General features: G+C 41.9%; 2 protein-coding genes across 7 annotated transcripts in view; one reads left to right on the top strand and one right to left on the bottom strand.

Annotated features, from left to right (window-relative positions):
* The first annotated feature begins 801 nt into the window (after positions 1-801).
* On the top strand, positions 802-5,956 carry LOC112694991. 3 transcript variants are annotated; one of them, XM_048654432.1, is made up of 4 exons: positions 802-2,976; positions 4,451-4,645; positions 4,936-5,449; positions 5,536-5,956. In XM_048654432.1, the coding sequence occupies exons 2-4, from the start codon at positions 4,465-4,467 to the stop codon at positions 5,654-5,656; spliced, it is 816 nt and encodes a 271-aa protein (XP_048510389.1). In that variant the 5' UTR covers positions 802-2,976; positions 4,451-4,464; the 3' UTR covers positions 5,657-5,956. The 3 variants fall into 3 exon arrangements, with proteins under 3 accessions (XP_048510389.1, XP_048510388.1, XP_025602651.2); XM_025746866.2 differs by lacking the exon at positions 802-2,976 and having other exon boundaries at positions 3,022-4,645; positions 4,936-5,222; positions 5,319-5,449; XM_048654431.1 differs by lacking the exon at positions 802-2,976 and having other exon boundaries at positions 3,015-4,645.
* Positions 5,957-6,221: 265 nt separating this feature from the next.
* The window catches only part of LOC105684372 (protein gustavus), a 70,606-nt gene continuing 55,723 nt past the window's right edge, over positions 6,222-21,104 (bottom strand). For all 4 annotated transcript variants that reach the window (XM_048654428.1, XM_048654430.1, XM_012397681.3 and 1 more), the window contains exons 2-6: positions 16,265-16,614; positions 14,200-14,429; positions 13,773-14,103; positions 13,492-13,650; positions 6,222-13,404 (exon numbers count right to left, since the gene is read on the bottom strand). In XM_048654428.1, the coding sequence (XP_048510385.1) occupies positions 13,265-13,404; positions 13,492-13,650; positions 13,773-14,103; positions 14,200-14,429; positions 16,265-16,614 (1,210 nt within the window). In that variant the 3' untranslated portion in view covers positions 6,222-13,264. The remainder of the gene's footprint in view (positions 13,405-13,491; positions 13,651-13,772; positions 14,104-14,199; positions 14,430-16,264; positions 16,615-21,104) is intronic.

Below are 21,104 nucleotides of genomic sequence, written 5' to 3'. Positions count from 1 at the left end.
AGCCAGTATGTATAATAATACTAGACAGATAACGGATGATAGCCGGAAAAATACAGTCATTTGTTTATCGCGTGCTCCAGCGGATCAAGTAGAGTAAACCAGACTAGGTCAGGCAAGATGGTGGCTTCCGCTTCGATATTACAGCAGCGTACACCGCTGTATTTCGCGTTAATCCCGGCAGCCTCGTGGTTGCCCAGAGTTCAAATAAATGGCAAATCCACTTCGTACCGCGAGGGCCGACTCTTATCGGACTTGCAAATTGCTCCAACGATTAATTAATATTCCACTCCCTCAGCTGTATCGCTGTCATAACTGTGATCATATCCGAAAGTTGCAGCTATATGCATAATCTGCGAGATCGTTGTTGCTTCATTTTCTCTTCATCATCTGCATCTAATTCCGGATGCATCGGTACGTTTTTCCACCTTTGTGAAAGGTCGAAGGTGAGGGTCGTGTAAAGATTTTTCGGCAAACGTACGCGTATCGTTTTTCTTCTCTTCCTTTTTGCGTCGCTAACTCGTAAGAAATAGAAATATATGCGGAGCACGCGGTCCCTTTTGTGCAAAGGACCCAATTTTTATACGTACGGGTATGGTCTGTTACGAGTCCAACGTCCTCGACTATACTACTCGAATATCTAGGCGGATCTATGTCCAGGCCACGCAAACCAAATAGCCGCTTAATGTAATGTGCCCTCCTTTTCCCGGAGGGTTTCTTCTACTTTGAAACGGCAATTACATTTACATTGTTATACGAGAAGAGCGCTTCTCACTCTTTCCATCCCTAACTTTTTCCTTCCCCCGCGAATATCACGTTCATTGTTTTTATTTTTTTTCATTTCATATACCCGGTGACGAGGAAAAAGGAACATCAAGGTCTTTATCGCTGTCCAACGAAAACCAATAGGTTTCTGAAAAACATTAGAGCGCCCATGAGAGTTCATATTTCTGTCGGATGAACCAGTGCGAACATTACTTTACCGATTGTTACAACCGCCCCCCTGCCGTTCGGTTCGGCGAGGCAAAAAATAAATAAATAAGTAAACGAATGAAAAATAAGCTTTGGAAAATAAAAAGTGTAACGTCGATCGATGTCCGTCGTCGGTACGGTACCTACCTCACTCGCGGCATGGGTCGACGGAAACGGGAGGATAGCAAGGTGAAATTTTCGCAATCGATTTTAGCGGCGTATTTTCGTCGCGTAATAAATAAATTTGCAGCGTAACCCGCGGTAAACCGAATTGATTAATTTCGGCGTATTAATTTCATCCTGCACAGTAGGAAAATCGAGCGGTTCGTCAAAAGCATTTATAACCCCTCCGGTAGAAAATTCTAGATTCTTACGGTACGACGTTCACGGCTGTTTGAAACAACTCGCGTGTTTCGCAGTAGTAATAGCCCGCTGTGATCAGACGCATTTAGCTGCACACGGTACTCCTAATACGTTAGAGTCCCGCGATGGATTCTCATCCCGTTCATCCGTCTTCTCACGCTTATTCGAGTTTATCGAGGTGGATCGAATGAAAAGCGATGTAGGAAGTACTTTTCCTGCAATTACGCACACGCGATCATAAGATTCTCGGGTATTTTTTCCGCCGTGCAACGATTAAATGCGAAATCTTCTCGACGAATTTGACGTTAGAATTTTTTCATCCCGGTAGAAATGAACCGAAATGCGACGCGAATGCACGAAGACTGCTTGCTTCCGAGTGTCTTTATGTTGAAGAAAAATATACGCAAAAGAATCCGATAAAAATTGATTGGCAATCCCTTCGGTGTAAACTTGAGCGGTGTCGATGATACACGCGATCATATCGGTGTTTGTAAACTGGTATGGTGGGGTTTACCGCAGCGCGAATAAGCGAAGGGTGTGTGGGTCTGAGTAATATAGAAATCAGTGATGCGGGGTAGGGGGATGAAGCAGTTTCTAAAAATAAACTCTTCCAATATATCGACGCGTCGTATTATGTGTAAACCCGTATCACGCTTGTTTTCACGTCATGACCTCAATAACAAATTATTACGGAGAACGATTCCAATAAAATACACGCAGAACGTTGCAGCGAGGTGAGAGACGCGCCGACGATCAATCTGAAGAAAATATAACGATTGACCGTCGCAAACCCGGACGCGTTTGAATGCGATATTCGATGACGAAGGATTAAATCTCGACTCTTATTTTATTTCTTCGACACTGTATGTATAGGTATCGTACAAATGGTACGGGCAAATCTCCGAAGAAAGAGCGGAACGGAGTCCTCGATATCGAATCTCTCGAATCCTGAAAATCCTTCTGGAAATCTAGGGTCTGGTGAAAACCATAAGAGAAAATAAACTCGCACGTTCCCGCGACATTTACGATCCGCCAACCCTCGCGAGTATAGCGTACAAGGGTCCGTATATCTCCCTCAGGTTTCTTCCTTATTCCGCAGTTCACGAGGCGAAGATTTCGCTAAACACGGTTTAAAATAAAGTACATACATCCCCGTATATGGTATGTGAAAACGCGCGCGTGCTGGATATTATCCTCGTTCGGCCAAATGATCGTGGAACGGGGGAGTATGCAATGCTCAGAGAGAGAATGTTTCGGCTAATTGAACAGTCGGTATAATGGAAACAAAGAAGATGAGAACATGAAATGAGAAAAAAAAAAAACATCTCCCGAAGAATCCGGGGGCTCTTACATTCGGAGTTGACGAAAGCGAAGATTTTCATAGCCGCTACCGCGACAGACGACCTTATCGGTCGCGGCGTGGGCGCATCGGCCCCTTTCCTCCTTTCAACCCCCTTTGCCATGGCTCCAGACAGACGCACGTTGTGTCCGTCGGGCTGTGCAGCCCCTCGTCCTTTGCCGCCCTATCGCCATAGCAACCCCTGGAGTCGAGGCTCCCTATCCACCGGAATCCCATTCCATGAGAGGCAACGCAACCCCTGCCGGCGCGGCGGTATATCTGAAAAGGGAGAGCAGCGAGGAGAGGTATGTACGTTATATGTATACCTATAGCGCCATCAGCGTCGCTTAGAATCTACGATATCGCCCGCTCCTAAATCTCGATCCACCTATGCCTAGAAGCGGGAGAAACAAAAGGAGAATAATAAAATAATAAGAAGAACTATCTCTCGGTCAACTCGTAGAATACAAGCCTCTAGCGGCGTTTATTTATTTCGTTTTGTTTTACTCTATACTTTATCCAATAATTTATCACCGCGGAACGACTTCGAAGTTCAGAAGATGGAGACCACAGCGTTAGCTGAAGACAAAGCGTGGGAGTTCGGGATAAATTATTTCGAAAATTCATAAAACTTTTCAAACTCAACCTACGACTTTCGATATTGACGCACAAATCATTCGGGACGGCTCATTTTAATGAATGTAGGTGCAAAATAACACCGTCGCAATGGTCCGTGAAATATTTTCATTCTTCTTCTTTGCTATTTTATTTTATTTCTCGCGTTTCATTCAACGCCATAGGAACAATAACGACGTGGTTATCGACTCGTGAATTGCACGAGCGTCACAGCGATTCCTACACTAGATTATGCAGTGTCATCTGATTTATTTTTCTTTTTCCATTTCCTTTCTATTCCCGGTTTCTGATTTTATTACGAAAATTCTTTAACTCATTGTCAGGATCGTACGAGAGTTCTATTTTCATCCCTGCCCGGTTCACAGCCATTAATTTTTTCTGGTCTTTCTTTTCACTTTTGTCGCTGATATTGAACAAAGTGAACCGTATACGCGTGCGGAAGTAAGAGGATAAAAGGAGACGAGAGTTTTGAGTTTGAAATCAATACGAACGGCTGCATCATCCGAATGTATACCGGCTGAACAATTTTGAGTGTAGAATATAACCCCTTGAAGAAACGTGAGATGAGTCATACGTGTTCAATCGGCCTTTTTAATCTGCAATACATTTGCGGTGTTGTATTCGGGTGTGCGAACAAGTACGTACCTGTACATCTATGTGTGACATGAATGGACGATGCGCGTCGATATTTTTTTTTTTCACGTCGCGTAGTGGGTGGCTTTACGCGAATAGTAGTACACGTTACGTGTACGTACGTACGTACGTACGTACCTATACAACGTTCCTCTTGTCAACGAGCGGCAAACCCTCGAAGAGGAGAAGCGGAGTTCCCTCGCTCACTCAGCCCGTTCACCGAACTGAAAAATTCAAACCACTCTTCCAATTATTTTTATTGCCCGAAAGGGGTCCTAATTGTGTACTTATACGTAACGGAGTAGACCTATGCTGGAATAAATTGATGAGCGAGTGATTCAAATTTCATAGAAAGCACCGTTTTTATCAGAACGCTGCATATGGCGTCGTTCGCCGCATTGTGAGGTAGTCACTCTTCTTCGGGACGTATACCTTAAACCTACAACGACACCGTCATGAATCCGAGTTTCATTTTATTCTGCTGCGTTATTTTCGACATTTTTTTTCAAGTCCACTGCAACGATATGCATTTTACGACCGTGTCATCCGTGCAAGAGAATCAAGTCGCCCCGTCCAAGGATCTTAAGAAAATCGACGGCGGATGGTCCTGGAGTCAACCGGAAGCTGCGCCATCGGTTTTCTCGGAGACGCAACATCCGCTTCAACCTGTTAATTTTGCATCCAGTTATTATCCTCAACCGCCAGGTATTGTTACATATACGTTCGAAACATGCTACCCACGAAAAAGGGATCGATTAAAAAAACATACCTACCTATAAACATTCTTCCGATTAGAGCGTGGGATGAAATTAACCCGAATTAATGAATAATGAGACGAGAAGGATAATTCGATAAATTTCACGAGCGAATCAGGATTCCTCACATACGTGTATTTTTTTTTTTTTTACTCTCACAGCGGTAGTCCAACGGCCGTAGTATGCGTATTTGAGCAGCTAATACTTTTTTCATCACCTTTAGACGCGGTCTAATTACAGGACAGAATTTCAACCATAACGAAGGTACGTCACAGCGAATGGAATATTTTCCCTATCCGTACGAAGTCGGATCTGCGGGTGGAGATATTCACCACGTTTCGGCAGCCCACAACACGGAAAACGCTCTGGGATCGATTACGAAACACTTTGCTACGGTCAGCTTCATCGGACTCCTTCTGCTTTTCGCAATTGTTCAAAATTCGATATCCGCATCGACCAGAAAAGACGCTCTGGTGGACGTCAGAAAGAAGAGAGACGTCATCGGGCTAAATGAACTCAATCCTATGGTCTTAAAAAAACAAAATATAACTATACAGATTGTTCATTATCAAAAAATCATCCACGCATTTTATTGCACAGTTTTTCGTTATTCCATCTTTCAGACTCCGGAGCAGAAGGACGTGTTGAGCGAAGACGCGAAAATTCGTTGCATGCAGAGACTGCTCTGTCTTGAGAATCAGAAGCTTCGCAAACATTTGGGAGTGACTGGAAAAAAATTAGCAAAATATTTAACGTGAGTTGACTCGTATGCTTTCCATATTTTTTCTTTCATATCTTTTCCAAAATAAATCGTAGTAAGTTTATCTCGATTTTTTACAGTCGAACGGTGAAAAATTCGGTGAAAAAATCGTTTGGCTGGGGTCGTCTTTTGGAAGATGCGGGTCAAGCAGGTCTTCGGGGCGAAGATTGCCGTATTCTTTACAGAGATTGCACCGCTTGATTCGCAGTACCCCGCAGCGCCAAAACTCCAACAATGAGTAGACCTTGGCAAAGTATTAAAAAGAAGTCGATCTCTATAACGATATTAAAACGTCTATCGTGTATACGATCTTGATAAAATGGCTTCTGTTTAGACCAAATTAGGCCAGAGGCTGATTCTATAAGACGCGGCCACGACTTAACTCACTGTATAAAGGAGATGACCCTTGACCCTTTTTCCTCTACTTTTTCCAGCCTTTGAGTAATGAGAGTTTTCCTGTTGGTTATCAACTGTATTTCAGTGATAATATACTCCGAGTAATTAAACGAATATTGATTTTTTTACCTCTCTTGAAATAATTTCGCGAACTCTCGAGTTTGATGTGATAAATCGTGAAATAATGTTACACTGAAACGAATGAAAAGAACTCACTCGTAAAATTGCCGATTCAACGGAGGTCCCTAAATATCCTTGGAGAGCTGATTGTTAGTCAGTCACTTCAGAAGCTGTGGAAATTAGATAACGAGATGAGTATGACAAAGGCTACGAGGGGGAGGGGAGTGTCAGAACAAAGGGGTACACAACGTTGGATTAATGTTTTTCAATTTTAATTACAATATGCTGTTTTTTTTTGTTTTCGTTTTTTTTTTTTTTTTGTTATCTTTTTTATCCGCTACAAACATTGACATCCAGCCTGAACTATTATACAGCATCGTTTGCTCGCACTCTTCACACTCGCCTATAATATATATATATATAGATATATATGCCTATATTGTATGTACTCACATATAACCGGCGCGCATTTCGTATTCTTCGTGCATCACCTCATCATCGTCGTCATCGTCATCAGTTTATATAAAAAAATATCAAATCACGAACATAATAGAGATGATTGATAATATAATTAATTAACTAAAATAACGCTATCATTATCATTGATATCATAATATTATCATTATCATTACTATTATTATTAGCAATATTATTATTATTATTATTATTGTTATAATTATTATACTTTTCATCATTAATATTATGAACATTAAGTTAGGTATAGGTATTACATATCGATAATTTCATTCCTTTCATTTTACTCTCTGCTTAACTCTTCGCTTTTTGCTGCAATTTTCTTCATTTTATCATTATAATCATACTCTCGCGCGTCATCCATACATGTACACACGTATAAATTATAAATCACTATTACGAAATAATTTATGGTACGGTAGTACATACCATGTAATATATGTATACCTATACAAGTATATGCATGTATGGGTGTAATTACTATTATATTTGTTAATATTAGTATTATTACTTTTTGTTTAAATGTGTATATATTTATATATATTTATATACATGTCTGTATATTAGTCGTGAGATCGCTTTTTGCAATAGTCCAGGCTTGTAACACAAAATTGTAAAATACACGTACACCGTATTACGGCCGAGGCGGGCGTAAGGGCTGTTCAATAAGTGGCGGAAGATCTTGCGAGCTCGCCTCGCCGCTTATAATATTCATTATTATTATTACTATTATTATTATTTGTTATCATTATTGAGATTATTTTTATTTCATTGTTTAATAATAATCCCCTATATCATTTATTTGCCCAGGATAAAATCAATGACCACGGAATGCAAGCAGGAGACTGGCTCTGAAAGAGCTTTCGCCACCGAAGATAAGCGTTGTTAAAATTTCTTAACTTTTTTTTTCTTACAAGTTTTTGTTTCATATTTCTTTACCACGTACTTTTAACTTGTTACAAGTCACTCTAAATGTCTATATTATATTCCATCATTTTCATTACTATACGCTATACATATTTCTCTTTCGTCTCATTCACGCAAGTAATTTATAATTTTGTGCACGCTGCACGTGTAATTGCTTCTCATTCATCAATATCGTGGCTATGTATTATAGAGCATTGTTACATACTTGTTATATATATATTTATATATATATTTTTTATATATTAAACGACAAACTGCTCGCTTGATATTATATTTTTATATTTCTGATATAGTATATGCAGGAGGTATGCATTGGTTTGTGTCTGTGTGTGTTGTATGAAGCTCCTGATTATCGATGAAAATTTGACAAAATTTTCTGTACCTTTCCATATTTTTGTTACGATGTTGTGTGTAGATTTTTTCTGTTCTGTTCGGTTACAATGTTTAAATTAGACACCTCCGTTCAGGCAACAAGTATACGATTATTACAGGCAGGTTGTCATCAAGCGTTCAGTCGTTGAGATTCTTTCTTTTTATTATGCATACCGTACATGCAATTATTTGAATAATGACGGTACGCATCAGCAAAACTAATTAATTCTGTTACTATAATTATAGATTGTAAATTATACTGTGATTATACGAAAGTAACATTTACAGATTATTCATTCTCGTAGGAAATAACAGAATTTAAAATAAAGAACAAAGAGAAAATGAAAGGTACGAGACAAAGAAAAGCCAGCTTTTCGGACTGTAAATTATAAAATTTATCAAAGCATCGATGGGTTTGGACGATTATTTACTAAAACTAGTCTAGACGAAACGATGGTTTACGTCTTCATTCGCACGAGTCATTCGGTTCGATCGTCGAAGGATCTCTTTGAAATCATGAATCATATTACTGTCCTTTTTTCTCACGGGGATCGGTCGAATCGCAACGAATAAAATAACTTCTGTATCATGTTATGCCGTTGTATAAATGAATCGTAATCTCTCCCAGATTTATTCGTTGTTTTTACGGTTCTTTTTCTTTCTCTTTTACTTCTCAAGGACATCTCATCGTATTGATGAAATCTGTCCTCAAAGTTGCGACGATGCGTGAATTTGATAACTTCAGCTGCATCAAAATCCTCACACATCAACTTTCTGGGCATATTAACAATTACTACGCCGGCGATGAAAACTTTCATGCTTATACGCGCACGAAGAACTTCATACAAGTGCATTTCAAAAATGTATCACTCTGTTACTTCAAGTTTTATTCTTTTAATCAGACTCGTGGATCCGCATGTGTTTTGATTGACTTAATTATCTATTTCTTCGTTTGATGTTTGAATAATATTTCTCTTCGGGTGAAATCAATGAAAAATAAAAAATTTTCCAAGTGAATAAACACGAAATAATTTTCGGGTAAGAGATTAGAGGGACAATATCGGTAGAATTAAGGCAGCATGCGGTTGGGCTTATAGAGCGGACCGAAGGTTCGCGAAACATTACAGCACATTGATCACTTTATCGTCGATAAATATAAGTCGTATTAGATATTTATAGATATAAAAAAAGCAGTCAGACGACTCACTTTCCTCTCACACTTCACTTTTTTCTTTCCTGCTTGCATCCCTTTCGCCCCAATGTAAAGTGCGCTTCATATACCTATTTACGTGGCGCTCATCACTGCTTCTGACTTTGTTTCTTTATAATTATTATTATTATTATTATCATCATCATCATTATTAATAATAATATTATTATTATATTTATAGATATAAAAGTATTATTACTATTTACACGCCCCATAGTGCTCTAGTTAATTAATGCACGCACATGGGCACAACTAACAATAAGCCACCTTCTGACCCTTTTCTATCTGGGTCCCACTAACCCTCGTTCAGAATGGCATATCATCGCTGTTCCTCATAGAGGTAATCGCATATTGCGTTCCCGCTCCCTTGTGTATTAAGTTACGATGAGAGAAAAGAAAGAAATATGACAAAGAGGTAATAAATGGACAAAGATCAATGTTCGAAATCACGCGTAATAAGCTGGATTGACCGACTACGATTTTTTACTGGAATTCTAAGACAAGTATTTTCGTTGGAATGTCAGCGTCGGTCGACATAGAAAATTAGTTTCGAAACAAATTTAGGACAACAAGCGGTCTCTGATGAGCAGATGAAACGCTCGAAGGGAATGATAAAAAGGAAACGGAGAGAATGCGAGGGTGCCTATATTTTTTTCGTACATTTTTACGAATTCAGGAAGGGTCTAAAGTTCAAGCACATTCATCGGAAGGATATTCTTTGAACGGCTCCGTAAAGAATTCTGGGTGTGAATGTGTAATTACTTCAAACGATGATTAGAACGCTAAAGCTAGATACTATGAGCACCGAGAGAAAAACAATCCAATGAAAGCACGAGAAAAATCAATGGAGTGATTACAAACAAAAATTGAGAAAACGTAAAAAAAAAATACACGCTAGTTTCATTTTTATTTATTTCTTTATTGAGGCATTTAAAATTATAGGAAGGGCGCGGCCCAGAACATCTTTACAAGCCGCGCGTTCTCTTATCGTTTATGCGAATCTCCATTGTTTTTATCCAATTCTAATGATTATACAATTTTTTTGCTGTTTTTTTTTTTTTATTTAATTTTTTTTATTTTCAATTAATTTTTGATCGTCGGGATTCGCAGTTAACGCGATTATTCATTTTTATCCATTGATCAGTTATTTATCATTTATCTTTTATATCAGAGTTCCATACTTCGGCGTCAATCAATCCTATATACGATATATAAAATGAATCCACATTATGCCGACTAATGTATAATAATCACTTAATTAATTAAACTATCAAGTAATACAATAATAATAATGATAATAATATTAATCAAGTAATAATGATAATAATAATTATTATAATAATTAATAATTAATAATAATAATAGAGATAATAATAATTATTAATAATATGTACAACGTATCATCCTATCTCTGTTTGTTCTATCTCATGCTCGGTACGTTAAATGCGTCCGAATATTATGAAATAGTATTATCATAACGTGTAGTAGTAGTAGTAGTAGTAGTAGTAGTTGTAGTAGTATAGTAATAGTAGCAGTAGTGGTAGGTAAGTATGCTCGTGAGTTTATGATCCATTGACACTATTTTATGTGCTTTGTTCGATTTCATGGTTTTTTTTTCTATTTCGTTTTCTTTAGAAACTCATATTTAGGCATGCGGTTGGATATTACGAATTATCCCACGTTATCCTAGGTTTGTTAATTGTCGTGTTTTTTTTTTCAGCGTGCGATGAGACTACAAATTCAAACGAAGTTGAAGCGAAAAAAAAAAAATTCTTTAAAAATTTACACTTCAAAAAAATATTCGTTGGTATCTATGGTTGTTTTTGGAAAGGTAATTAGGTACTAATTCGTACGTACGCGACGGTTAATTAGTGTGGTCAAATATCGCGGCAACTCGCGCCGTTCGTTATTCTTTCATTGAAAAGTCGATGCCCGTGTTTACACAGATCTGAAGAAGGTGGGATGCTCGGTTTCTAAACTGATCATAATTCCGCCGTTCGATGAATTCGTTAATTTTACAAAACTGCAGGTGTAATTTTTTCTGTATTTATCGTAGTTCGTATAGATGAAAATCGATCAAGGGAAAATCTAAATTTTTAAGAGAGACCATTGACAATGTTGTTTTAATTTCAGTCAAATGATTACGCTGATGTCAATTATGTTATATTTACGTTACACTGACGCAGGTTTAGATCGATGACAGTTTCAATTCATGTTTGGAATTCTGCCGAATGCCCATGTTCAGTCACTTTGTCTTCTAGTATAGTAGTAGTATTAGTAGTAATAGTAGTTTAGCGGTACTAATAATATTTTATTGTTTAATTATTCCAGTTAGCCAAGACGATGTGTATCTTTGTAATTCCGGAAACTCATCTACTTCCATACGCGTAGGTGTCAAGTTCTCTTATTCGAAGATTTGAACGGGGAAATGATGAATTTTAGTCGCTCAATTTCGATTGAAAACTTCGTTCGATGGCTAGGCTGCTTTTAATTCGCAGTTGGTACGAATCTTCATGTTTTCCCTTCTCGAAAGAATTCCTTGGCTACTTCGTGCATGCACTTTGTATGTCGTAGAACTCAGAGCATGCTTAAATAATTGTTTGAAAAATTAAGTTCATACAATGTGGCACTCGGGCAATTTAAGCTGCAGCTATCACACTACTACAATCATACTTTGTCTTGCCTCGTTTATGGGTAGGTATGTATCGTAGACAGCGTTTCTAAAAATCGGGAAATTTTATTTCTAGGTAGCGAATTCCAGTCCTGATCAAGGATCGCCCTCGTTTAGCTCGATTGTTTGGACTAGAACGACAACCTGCCTTCAGCTATTGCGGGATTCGCGGTTTTGCAGTCTCCAGGCTCGACTAAGTCTAACTTTATTTTACTGGCCAACCGTAGAGGGCTGTCGAGTCGCGTTTCTCCGAGGTATCAAGATTCTTTCCTCGTCTCTTCTCCCATATGCTCACTCAATTAATTTGTTTTTCTTTCCTTGATTTATTCTGACCCCATTTTACTTTTCAATCAAATCGTCTTACTTTATTATTCATTATTTTCATTTTTATAATCTAACAACGTACGAAACAAAAAATAGAAAACGCGGATACATGTGATGTTAAGCGTCCAACGCCATCCGTTGGTGTAACAATTAATAAATGCTCTACGATTTTAATCGTAAGGACAACATAAAACAACAATATCACCTAATAGTTTAGCGTTTTTTTTTCTTTCCTCTTCATTCATGCTTTATTTCTTACCTACTTTTCTTTCTTCATTTCAATTTCTTTTTTATTTTATCTTTTTTTGTTCACTCTATTTAATCATCAACTTTTCTTCAATTAATTTATTTAATTTTTTTTTTTTTGTATCGTTCTTCGGCAAAGCATAATCAATAAAATGGATCGCGTTCGAAGGAAGAAGAGAAAATTTTGTTTCAGGAGACGTGCCATTGATTAAGCGGGCGTTACTCTTTGTCATTAATTGTGAGACGGCAACGCTGTTCCAGTCATTGCGCAGTTCGACCGATTAATTCATTTCATATTTTTCATCACACTTTGATATCGTATTATTTAAAAATTGTTCGATGGAACAATTTTAGTTCATTATCAGTTACAATTTCTTCTAGTATATACCTCACACTTTTACATATGTCTTTCAGGCGACGATATATCATCAAATAAATTGTCTGAGATAAATTACTGAGGATCCCTATGCAGCCACTGCATATTATCGAACACTATCAGAGAATAAAATTAAAATAAAATAAAAAGAAAAAGAAGGAAACCAAACAAACAAAAAAAAAAAAAAAAAAATTACAGTAAAAAGAAACACGACAGACTAGACTTAATATTAACAATCGCTTTTCCTTAAACGACCCCTATTCCCGTCCCCCTCCCCCCAACTTGACCTGGTCCGACCACACAGTTCAACCAAAACGAACCAATGATTTATCAATAGAACGTGTTGGAACTTCGATCCGTATTAGGTGCGTCATGTTTGTGCGCATATCTCTGGAGATATATTGAACCGGCGTTACACGTGGTTTTCGGAAGGATCCAGTCGATCCAGACGATCAAAGGCAGGAGGGATGACAGGTGGTTCCCTATGTTTCGTATCGGTGCATCGATGACGTATGTCGTACTATCATATCTGTCGCTTATTGGTCGTTGGTTGCTGTTGGTGTCCTGGTGGTCGTAGTCACTGATCCTAGTGCTAGTGCTGATACTGATCTTGATCTTGGTCTTGATCTTGATTCTGATCCTGATGCTTATGCACTCGCAGATGCGATATGAAACCTGAATGCCACTCGGTGGTTACCTTCTGTCCCGGTATAGGAGGTACGTCTTTATTGCCTGGGGCAGTTTCAGCTCGTTGATTCTGACCTCCAGTCTCTGCTTACCGACCCGTTGTCGAATCACTCTCCGGCAAAGGTCCATCAGGGGTAAAGGTTCAGCTGTTGACAGACGAACGGAATTTAACGCGACTGCTCATATCGCGGTTTCTTATGAATATACGAAAAAAATGCGAGTTTCACACTTACGGTCAAGGCCACCGATGTATTTCATGGTGATCTCGCAGTGACCCCACACTGCCGAGACTATTGGGTGAAGTTTTCTTCCTTTGAGTCCTCTGAATGCCACTCCCAAGTACTGGCCATCGACGACGAAGGATAACGTACCTTCGTCCATGTCCAGGACGACTGAAATAAAACATCCTTTAATTTCTCGCTGAACAATGGAAGCGTCATTTGCGATCTTGACGTTGAACTCGGTAGGTCCAGTTCCCGGGTAATTTATCAAAGTCTGCGTTCATTAAACTAACCCAAGAATTTGTCAGGAACGATGAACGTTTCGTCGGGTTTCAGTAGCGCTGGGTACGTGACTCCGTTATTGTTTTTTGCGTCGTGGTACAGCTTATTTCTTCCAAGGTCCCAACCCCAGCTTAGTTGGTTGTTGCCGACTAAACTCTGGTAGCCAACGCTGTGAAGGGGTGCTTCTGCCGTCGCGACGCCTACAACAGCGTGCGTTCCTCGTTGTCGCGTACTCCAGTGTAATTCCCATACGTGGAGACCTTTCGTGTACCCGACACGCCCTCGTATGCAATCCGTACTTTGCGCAACGGGGTGGCGATGAAACGTCAATTTGTCGTCATCCTGAAATAGCGTCGTTAGAATATCAGAAAAATGATTCGGGGATACGATGCCGTCGGAGCATCCGATGAAAATAGTGAACACTGGTATCGTTCTTACTTTGACGAAGATGTTAAGACTGCGGTCATCGGCGTTCCAGCTATGGCTGACCTGTGTCTCTCTGGAGGCGGGCGGCATGTCGAGAAGAACATCCAGGCGAGCTGGTCGTGAAAAATCTTGCGCCAGTTCTCTGGGTACAACGGGCTTGTACGTGACTGCTCCTCCGCCCCCAACACCTACGCCGCCTCCAGTTCCCGCACCGCTGTCACGTGTCACGCTCTTCACGCCGCCTGTAATTGTACGTCAAACCCTAAATTACTACAGGTCGTTCCTTTCGATTTTCCGCCTTAATTATTTATCAAGCTTCTGAATCGAAATAACGTTATCTCGTTCCGAACCTTTCGACTTTCTGGTACACGACATGGTGGTACGGCGGTAATTTGATTTGGAGAGGTGAAAACGACGCGAAATATGATAACGAAGACGAAGTAAACGAAATAATAAATACTGGAAATAAATACTCGACACATCACGTCAAAACCCCATCGGTCGAAAATGCGGGAATGAAGGGCTCGGGGGAAAAAGCGCGTTTCGAATAATTCTGATTAAGCCATCCGCAGAGAAAGATCAAACGACGATCATCGACGTACGAAAATATTCAGCTCTCCGCGCACTCGAGACCAACCCTCATACCTCAAAGCTCGAACGAATCACTTCAAACTAAAAGTAAAGTCCCGGTTAGGTATAGGCTTCGGTGAACGATTGTCGTAGTAGAAACGGACGATGCCAATTGTTCGTATGGATATTGTAAAGGGTTTTACTCTAGGCTAGATATGCCCCCACCCGTTTCCCTATTCCCTGAAATTTCACCCCCATAATTCCAGCGATTCGTTTCAAGGGACCTGTTGTCCGCATGTAATGTGCATAATAGGCTGAACGTCGACCCGTGTCATTGCTCGAAATGATTTCAGGTAAAAACACCCTTCAATCGCACGCAAACATTTTACGTACACAATCTAAAATACGTTCAGAAAACTGATACTCGGTGAAAACTGTTAATTTATACAATCGAACTTAATGGACAGACTTTGAACTGTGTTGAAAACCAAAGATCGAGCGACGCAAGAACTGAAGCAACTAATATCCGTTCAGCAACGTAGTTTGATACATTGTAGCGATATGAATTCCAGAGAAGGACCAACCGGAGAGCGGCGTATTATGGTTTTCAACGGAGAACTTTGCGACGGAATATCTTCAACCCTGGTCGAATCCCACCCCCGGCTAAAGGAATGGTTACGACTGGAGAAGCTTCGGGCGTCAAGATCCCTCGGAAACCGTAACGGATAATATATCTCTCTGGAAGAAGAAGGTCGGTCTCCGTCCAACCCTGCGAGGACTAGGAGGTACCTGAGCCTCCGGCGGTATCCCGGAGGCTGAAGTGTACTTGCTTGCGCAGCTGTCTCTGCGGTCTAAGGGATCTGGAAGGGGCTCGAGGATCGTACCTAGGGTCGAGGGTGCCCACGACCCTCCGGAGGTCCCTTCCGAAGGCCCCGACGAACCTTCGCCCTCCCCCTTACCGTTCTCCCTTCACCGCGGTACCGTCGTCGGTCTCGTTTCCCTCTATACCGTGAACCCGAACCCCCCGAATTCTGACCCGTAGCCCATCCCGATTCGGAGGGATAATAAAGTCGGGGCTCTTCGTCGCAATCGTAAATTCTTCGATCTAACACACAGCTGCAATAAGGTGTCAAGGCTGATGCTGAAGAAGATTAACTCCGTTCTTTGTGCGCAACACACTATGTATAAGGTCATGTATACATATATGTACCTATATATGTCTACACATTATAACGTCAGACAACTGGAAACGTTTCCTTGGGAATTTCTAACGGCTATACGACTTTCACCTTCAACTTTATACCGGCGTTAAAAAATATTTGAAAATCATTTCATAATCGTAGAAATACCTTATTTCTCGCATGCTCGATTCTATACATCCGAAATATTAAACCTGTATATATATTAAACCTGAACACGCCAGACGATGTGATCGGAATACGTTTCGATGACGTCGAAACTCGTTAAAATTGGTAAAAATAAAGTCGTCTGCGGCGTTGAACCTGACCTGAAATCTTTTGGCCCATGTTCATGCCACGGTGATGGGATCGATGGTGTGGATGATGCCGGTGATGGTGAGGGTGGTGTCGGTGATCGCTGCACTGCTTTCCCGCTGGCAGCTTGTGTCTGTGATGCCGTGTGCCTGTTGTTGTGGTGGTAGTCGTCGTGGTGTTCGTGTGGTGATGGTGATGGTGATGCCCGGTAGCCGGTGGTGGAACACCCCCGTCCAACCCGCCTCCCCGGCCTCCTACCGCACCCCCGCTTCCAAGACCCCCTCCTCCCCCGGTTGCTCCGGTTGCCCCAGTTGCCCCGTTGCCGCGGCTTCCACCCCCGCTAACGCAACGACTCGCTTTATACCTGAAATAACGAGAAAAAATCCATCATTAGAATTTGGTCGCGATTTAAGTGAGGCGCGATTCGCCAGAAACTACAGTGGTCGGTAGCCGGATGAAGTATCGGGGGTTCGAGTCGAGATCGAACATGATATTTCCAACAGTTTCAGGGCTACCGATTCTCCAAGGGTATGGAAGTAAAATTTCACAGATCACGAACAGCGGGAAGGATTTCGCTGAACCGCTGAACGCAGACAGCGGATAAACTTGGCCAATGGCAAGTGGAATACGAGTAATTATTAATTATCATTCCGTGCCTTTTTTTTTAACTCTATTGTTTTATTTCCGTTTCGTTCGATTTTCATTGATTTCGCGGAGCGATGCACCTCGCGTTCTAACAGGTATCGTTACGCTTCGATTAGCCGCCGAGACTCCGGTAACTCCGTGCGTGAGTGTGCAGGCGAGAAATAGAAGGCGCCGATGCATTGTAAATAGTGAAAAGAGAAGAAACACGCCCGAACATTGAGAATCGACGTAACAGTGCAGGAGCTACTTCCGTTAGCGCGGTGACTTCCTGTCGCAGATAACAAGCGACCATAGAATCCGGTCTACACTCGTTTCAAGTTTATCTGTTCTCTATGCGGCGATCGCTCGGTGGTTACAAGGAAGAAAATCAGAGCCGGGTTACATCGGATGAATGAGAAATTTCCCCACGACACCGAGTAAATGAGTCAACGATTGTTAGTTTCATTCGTTGTTTACTCCGACCATATGACCCTGGTAATTATCCTTTACGTATCGTAATCGTTCTCGAGCCTTGGGCGTTAAACGAAGATTAGATAACGGGGACCAAAATTGTAACGGACGTTCGATGAGCCATTAGTCGCGAAAGAGTCGAAAAACGAAAGAGAAAAAAAAAGTACAATCCTCGCCATAGTGAAATGATTTACTTCGAAATGGTAAAGGAATTTCAGAAGAAGGACGCCGGGACTGCTTCGGCACATTTGACGGACGAATTATTGGGAGAGAAGGAATAATTTCGATGGTGTACACAGGTCCTGGAGTAAGCGAAGAGGGTGTGGGCCAGAGACGTGGAAACTTAGTTTCGGTCGTTCTTCCTGGCGTCCACCTCTTCTAACGTTCGTGGGTTTCTGACGCAGGTTCAGTTCAGGGAGCAAATAGTTCTGGACTCAGGTCGCGTGTCTCTAGGTGAACTGGACAAAGTTAAAGCTCGTTAACCGTACTTCTCTAGCCAGCTGAACCGAACAAAGTTTACCAACGGCTGCTATAAATTGGTGCCCAAAGTCCCGCGCCTCGATCTCCACCGAGTCCGTACGCCGTCACTGCGCCACCAAGATTGGATACGATGATAAAGTTTTGAAAAACTTTTGCGTGTGCATCGTACAAATTCAATTTGAAAATTAGATCAAAACCTTCAAGCGCGGTAACTGCAGCCGGATAACGTATTTTAGGTGAAAGATCTACCTTAAAGTAAGGTTCGTATATTTTTCAAGCTTTTAATTTATTCCCAGACAGCAAAAAAAAAACGTTCGCTTTTTATTTTTATTTTTTTTGTTCGTTTGCGTCGAACTCGTCTGGGTCACTACCACCGAAAGCTTGAAAATTAAGAGTGAATCCGATTTGGGGGAGGTGAAAACGTTCGTCATTCATCGAGGGGGTGTGTAATTTAGTTGATCCGTGAAAAAAAAAAAAATAAAAAAAAAAGAGTTCCTGCAGCGACGTTAAAATCGTAGCGAGCTCATCGTATCGCGATACAGAAACTCCGCAGCTGGAAATATTTAATCTAGAAAAATTGCACATCACCACGAATGGTTTTGGCTGGGTAGAAGGCATAGAGGACGGTGACTGGCAGGGGCGCGTCTGGCTACGGTATTGATCGGCGACTCCCCTCGGCACCACCGCGTCCCGAACGACCCCGAACCACCCTCACCATCGGTATCACCCTCGCCCTCGCCCTTACCCTCTACCTCCGTTTCCACCCCCGAACGAACCTCCGCCTCCATAACTCGAGCGGCAAAAATACCCGGGGAAAAATCCTCTCCATACAGAGATCATTGTTGAGCGATACCTAACCGTTGCATTGGAATGGTCGTCGGTTGGTTGAGAGGTGGTGGACAGGGACACAAAAACGCCGGGGTACCTCCCCCCTCGCTCCCCGTCCCTGTGGAAAGGCCGCTGCGAAATGGAAAAAATTGAAATCGTTTCGAACCGCTGCGGAGAGTCGGGCGTAACAATAATCGGGACGCGATATAACGTCGCACGGCGATGTATAAAATAGTAGGAATCGCACGGTGTTCAGGGGCTTTATAAAAAGGACGAGAGATCCACGGTTATCGGAATTCCAGCCGCCGGATAGGCGAGATGGGAATTATCGACTGGTTTCTTTCTTGTCGTTAGTCGGAACGATTCGATTGCGACGAGGATTGCGGGTAGGATAGAATCGCCGAGCGATGCAGCAGCTCGTACCCGTAACGTCTTTGGCTTCTCATTATGCGTGCATAACATATTTATGCGTCTCGCGGACGTGCGAAACCAGTTGGATATTTTCTGAGACCGACCGCAAAATAGCTGTAACAGTAACAATAATAAGAGCCACTCCCGAGCGTCATGGAAGGCGAGGCAAAGCGATCCTGACGTTACATAGTTGAAAGGCAGGCAACAGCAGGCAGGCAGGCAGGCAGGCAGGTACCCCACATTGATCAAACAACAGCAGCGTGGATATGCCTACGGTATAACGATATGCACCGTGGCAAAAGCAGCGTAGAGGCAAAGTTTCGTTCGATTCGGTTCAGTTTTGGTCGGTTCGCTTCTACTCCGTTCACCGTCGTCGTCGTCGTCTTATCGGAGCGCACGAAACGCTTGTGCCAACCGGTCGACACGCACCGTAAATAGGTGGAGAACCAGTCCCGTGATTCCCATAATTCCTCGCCAGCTATTTCCCGTATTGGTCCAAGTCCGTATCACGCGAGGGTTTCGAACGTCGATTAAATTTGAAATTCAGGTTGCGTGATGGACGGCGAGGTGGAAGTATATCTTCGGTTTCATTTGGTGTGGCCTGCGTGAAATACGAAGTCGGTAACCGCCAGGGTCGTGGAAACGTCGTGGAGTTTACAACAGCTGATGACGAGGACGAGTCCCCCGCACCTGCTGTCTGCTGCCGGCTGCGTGTACAAAAAGCCCATTGAAACAACGGGGCCTGATGGGCCAACCGCGCGTACCGCGTACCGCACCTACCCATACAGCGATACGGCCGCTACCGTAGAAGCCTTTGTACAATGTTCGAAAGAATCCGTGAACCTCTCCACTCCCATTGCCACTCCCCACCGCTTAATCTCAATTCAAATTGACGAAACAATTCCTTCCGATTATAATATTATTTCATTTTTGAACTCTCTCCAACGGACGAAGTCGACTGTAGATAGAGCGTTTCTGCCTTGCTGATATCCCACGTTCCGAGAACAATAATCCGGATTACCCATGCAGCCGAACGGGGGACAACAGGATAACGCTCGTGCAAAATAGTCTGGAATTCTTCTTAGTGATCGAAACCTGAATCACAGATTCCAAGTCCCTGGGTATCTTCATGGGAAATGAAATTAGAGAAAAAAAAACACGCAGACCCAACAGAAAAATTGTTCATCCCAGAAAAACAGGTGAAGTATTACAGCTTTCAGCCTTCCGCGAAACAGTTGAGCAAGATATCCAACGCGTTGATCAGCTGTTTGTCTCGGTATTTGAAAAAAGCGTAGCGATTAAAAAGTAGACTGCCGTGAATCAGAGAACGTTTCAAAACAGTCGGGTAAGGTTGTATTCCATTTCGCAATAACCACGGAGCGCCAGCAGCATTTATACTGAGAAAACGAAAAAACCACCATGCACGCTGTACAACTACACCACTACGTGCGTATGCCCCATGATCGCGTTATCCTTCGGAGACCTCTTCCGTGCGAGGACAATTACATTTTATTTCCGTCTGCCGATCGGGCCTAATGTTCCCGATGTCTGCCAAATTGTTGTTGTTATCCGATCTTCTCCACGCTAATTTTGGGAGACTCGTCGAAACCGAAGGTCTGGCTATTCGTCACAGTCGTATTTCATCGTTCTACGGACTTGGAAGGGACAAGCATCTCCTAGGAGGCGCACCTGGAGTGTATCGATATCAAGCTCCATGTTCAAGGTGCGAAGCGTCTGTCGGTTGATTTTCTTTCTCTTTTTTCCTTGTTGCCAGCTAATCGGCGCTTCGACCTTCTTCGAGGATCGAGCAATGTAACTCTGCAAATGAATTGGCAAATGAATATAATCGCGTGGAATAATGATGAAACGATCGGTCGCCGATATAACAAACTACTACTCAGGTAGCTGGGTATCGTCTAGATGTGAAGATTTTCTCAAGGTCTCTTTCTCTTTCTCTCTTCCTCTCCCTCCCGCTTTTGAGCAGCAGCCACCATCGACGGAAAACTGAAAGGTGCGCAGCAGCACCATGAAGTTGAGTTT

The sequence above is a fragment of the Athalia rosae genome, chromosome 4, assembly GCF_917208135.1.
Source record: "Athalia rosae chromosome 4, iyAthRosa1.1, whole genome shotgun sequence".
NCBI classification, from domain to species: domain Eukaryota; kingdom Metazoa; phylum Arthropoda; class Insecta; order Hymenoptera; family Athaliidae; genus Athalia; species Athalia rosae.
This window is presented reverse-complemented; position numbering and strand designations above follow the sequence as displayed.

Bases quoted from the DNA above. Each gene is read 5' to 3' on its own strand.
- LOC112694991 (XM_048654431.1), top strand. From the start codon at position 4,396: ATGAATCCGAGTTTCATTTTATTCTGCTGCGTTATTTTCGACATTTTT. The intron at 4,646-4,935 runs GTATTGTTACAT...GTCTAATTACAG, and splicing joins TTATTATCCTCAACCGCCAG to GACAGAATTTCAACCATAAC. The intron at 5,450-5,535 runs GTGAGTTGACTC...GATTTTTTACAG, and splicing joins AAATTAGCAAAATATTTAAC to TCGAACGGTGAAAAATTCGG.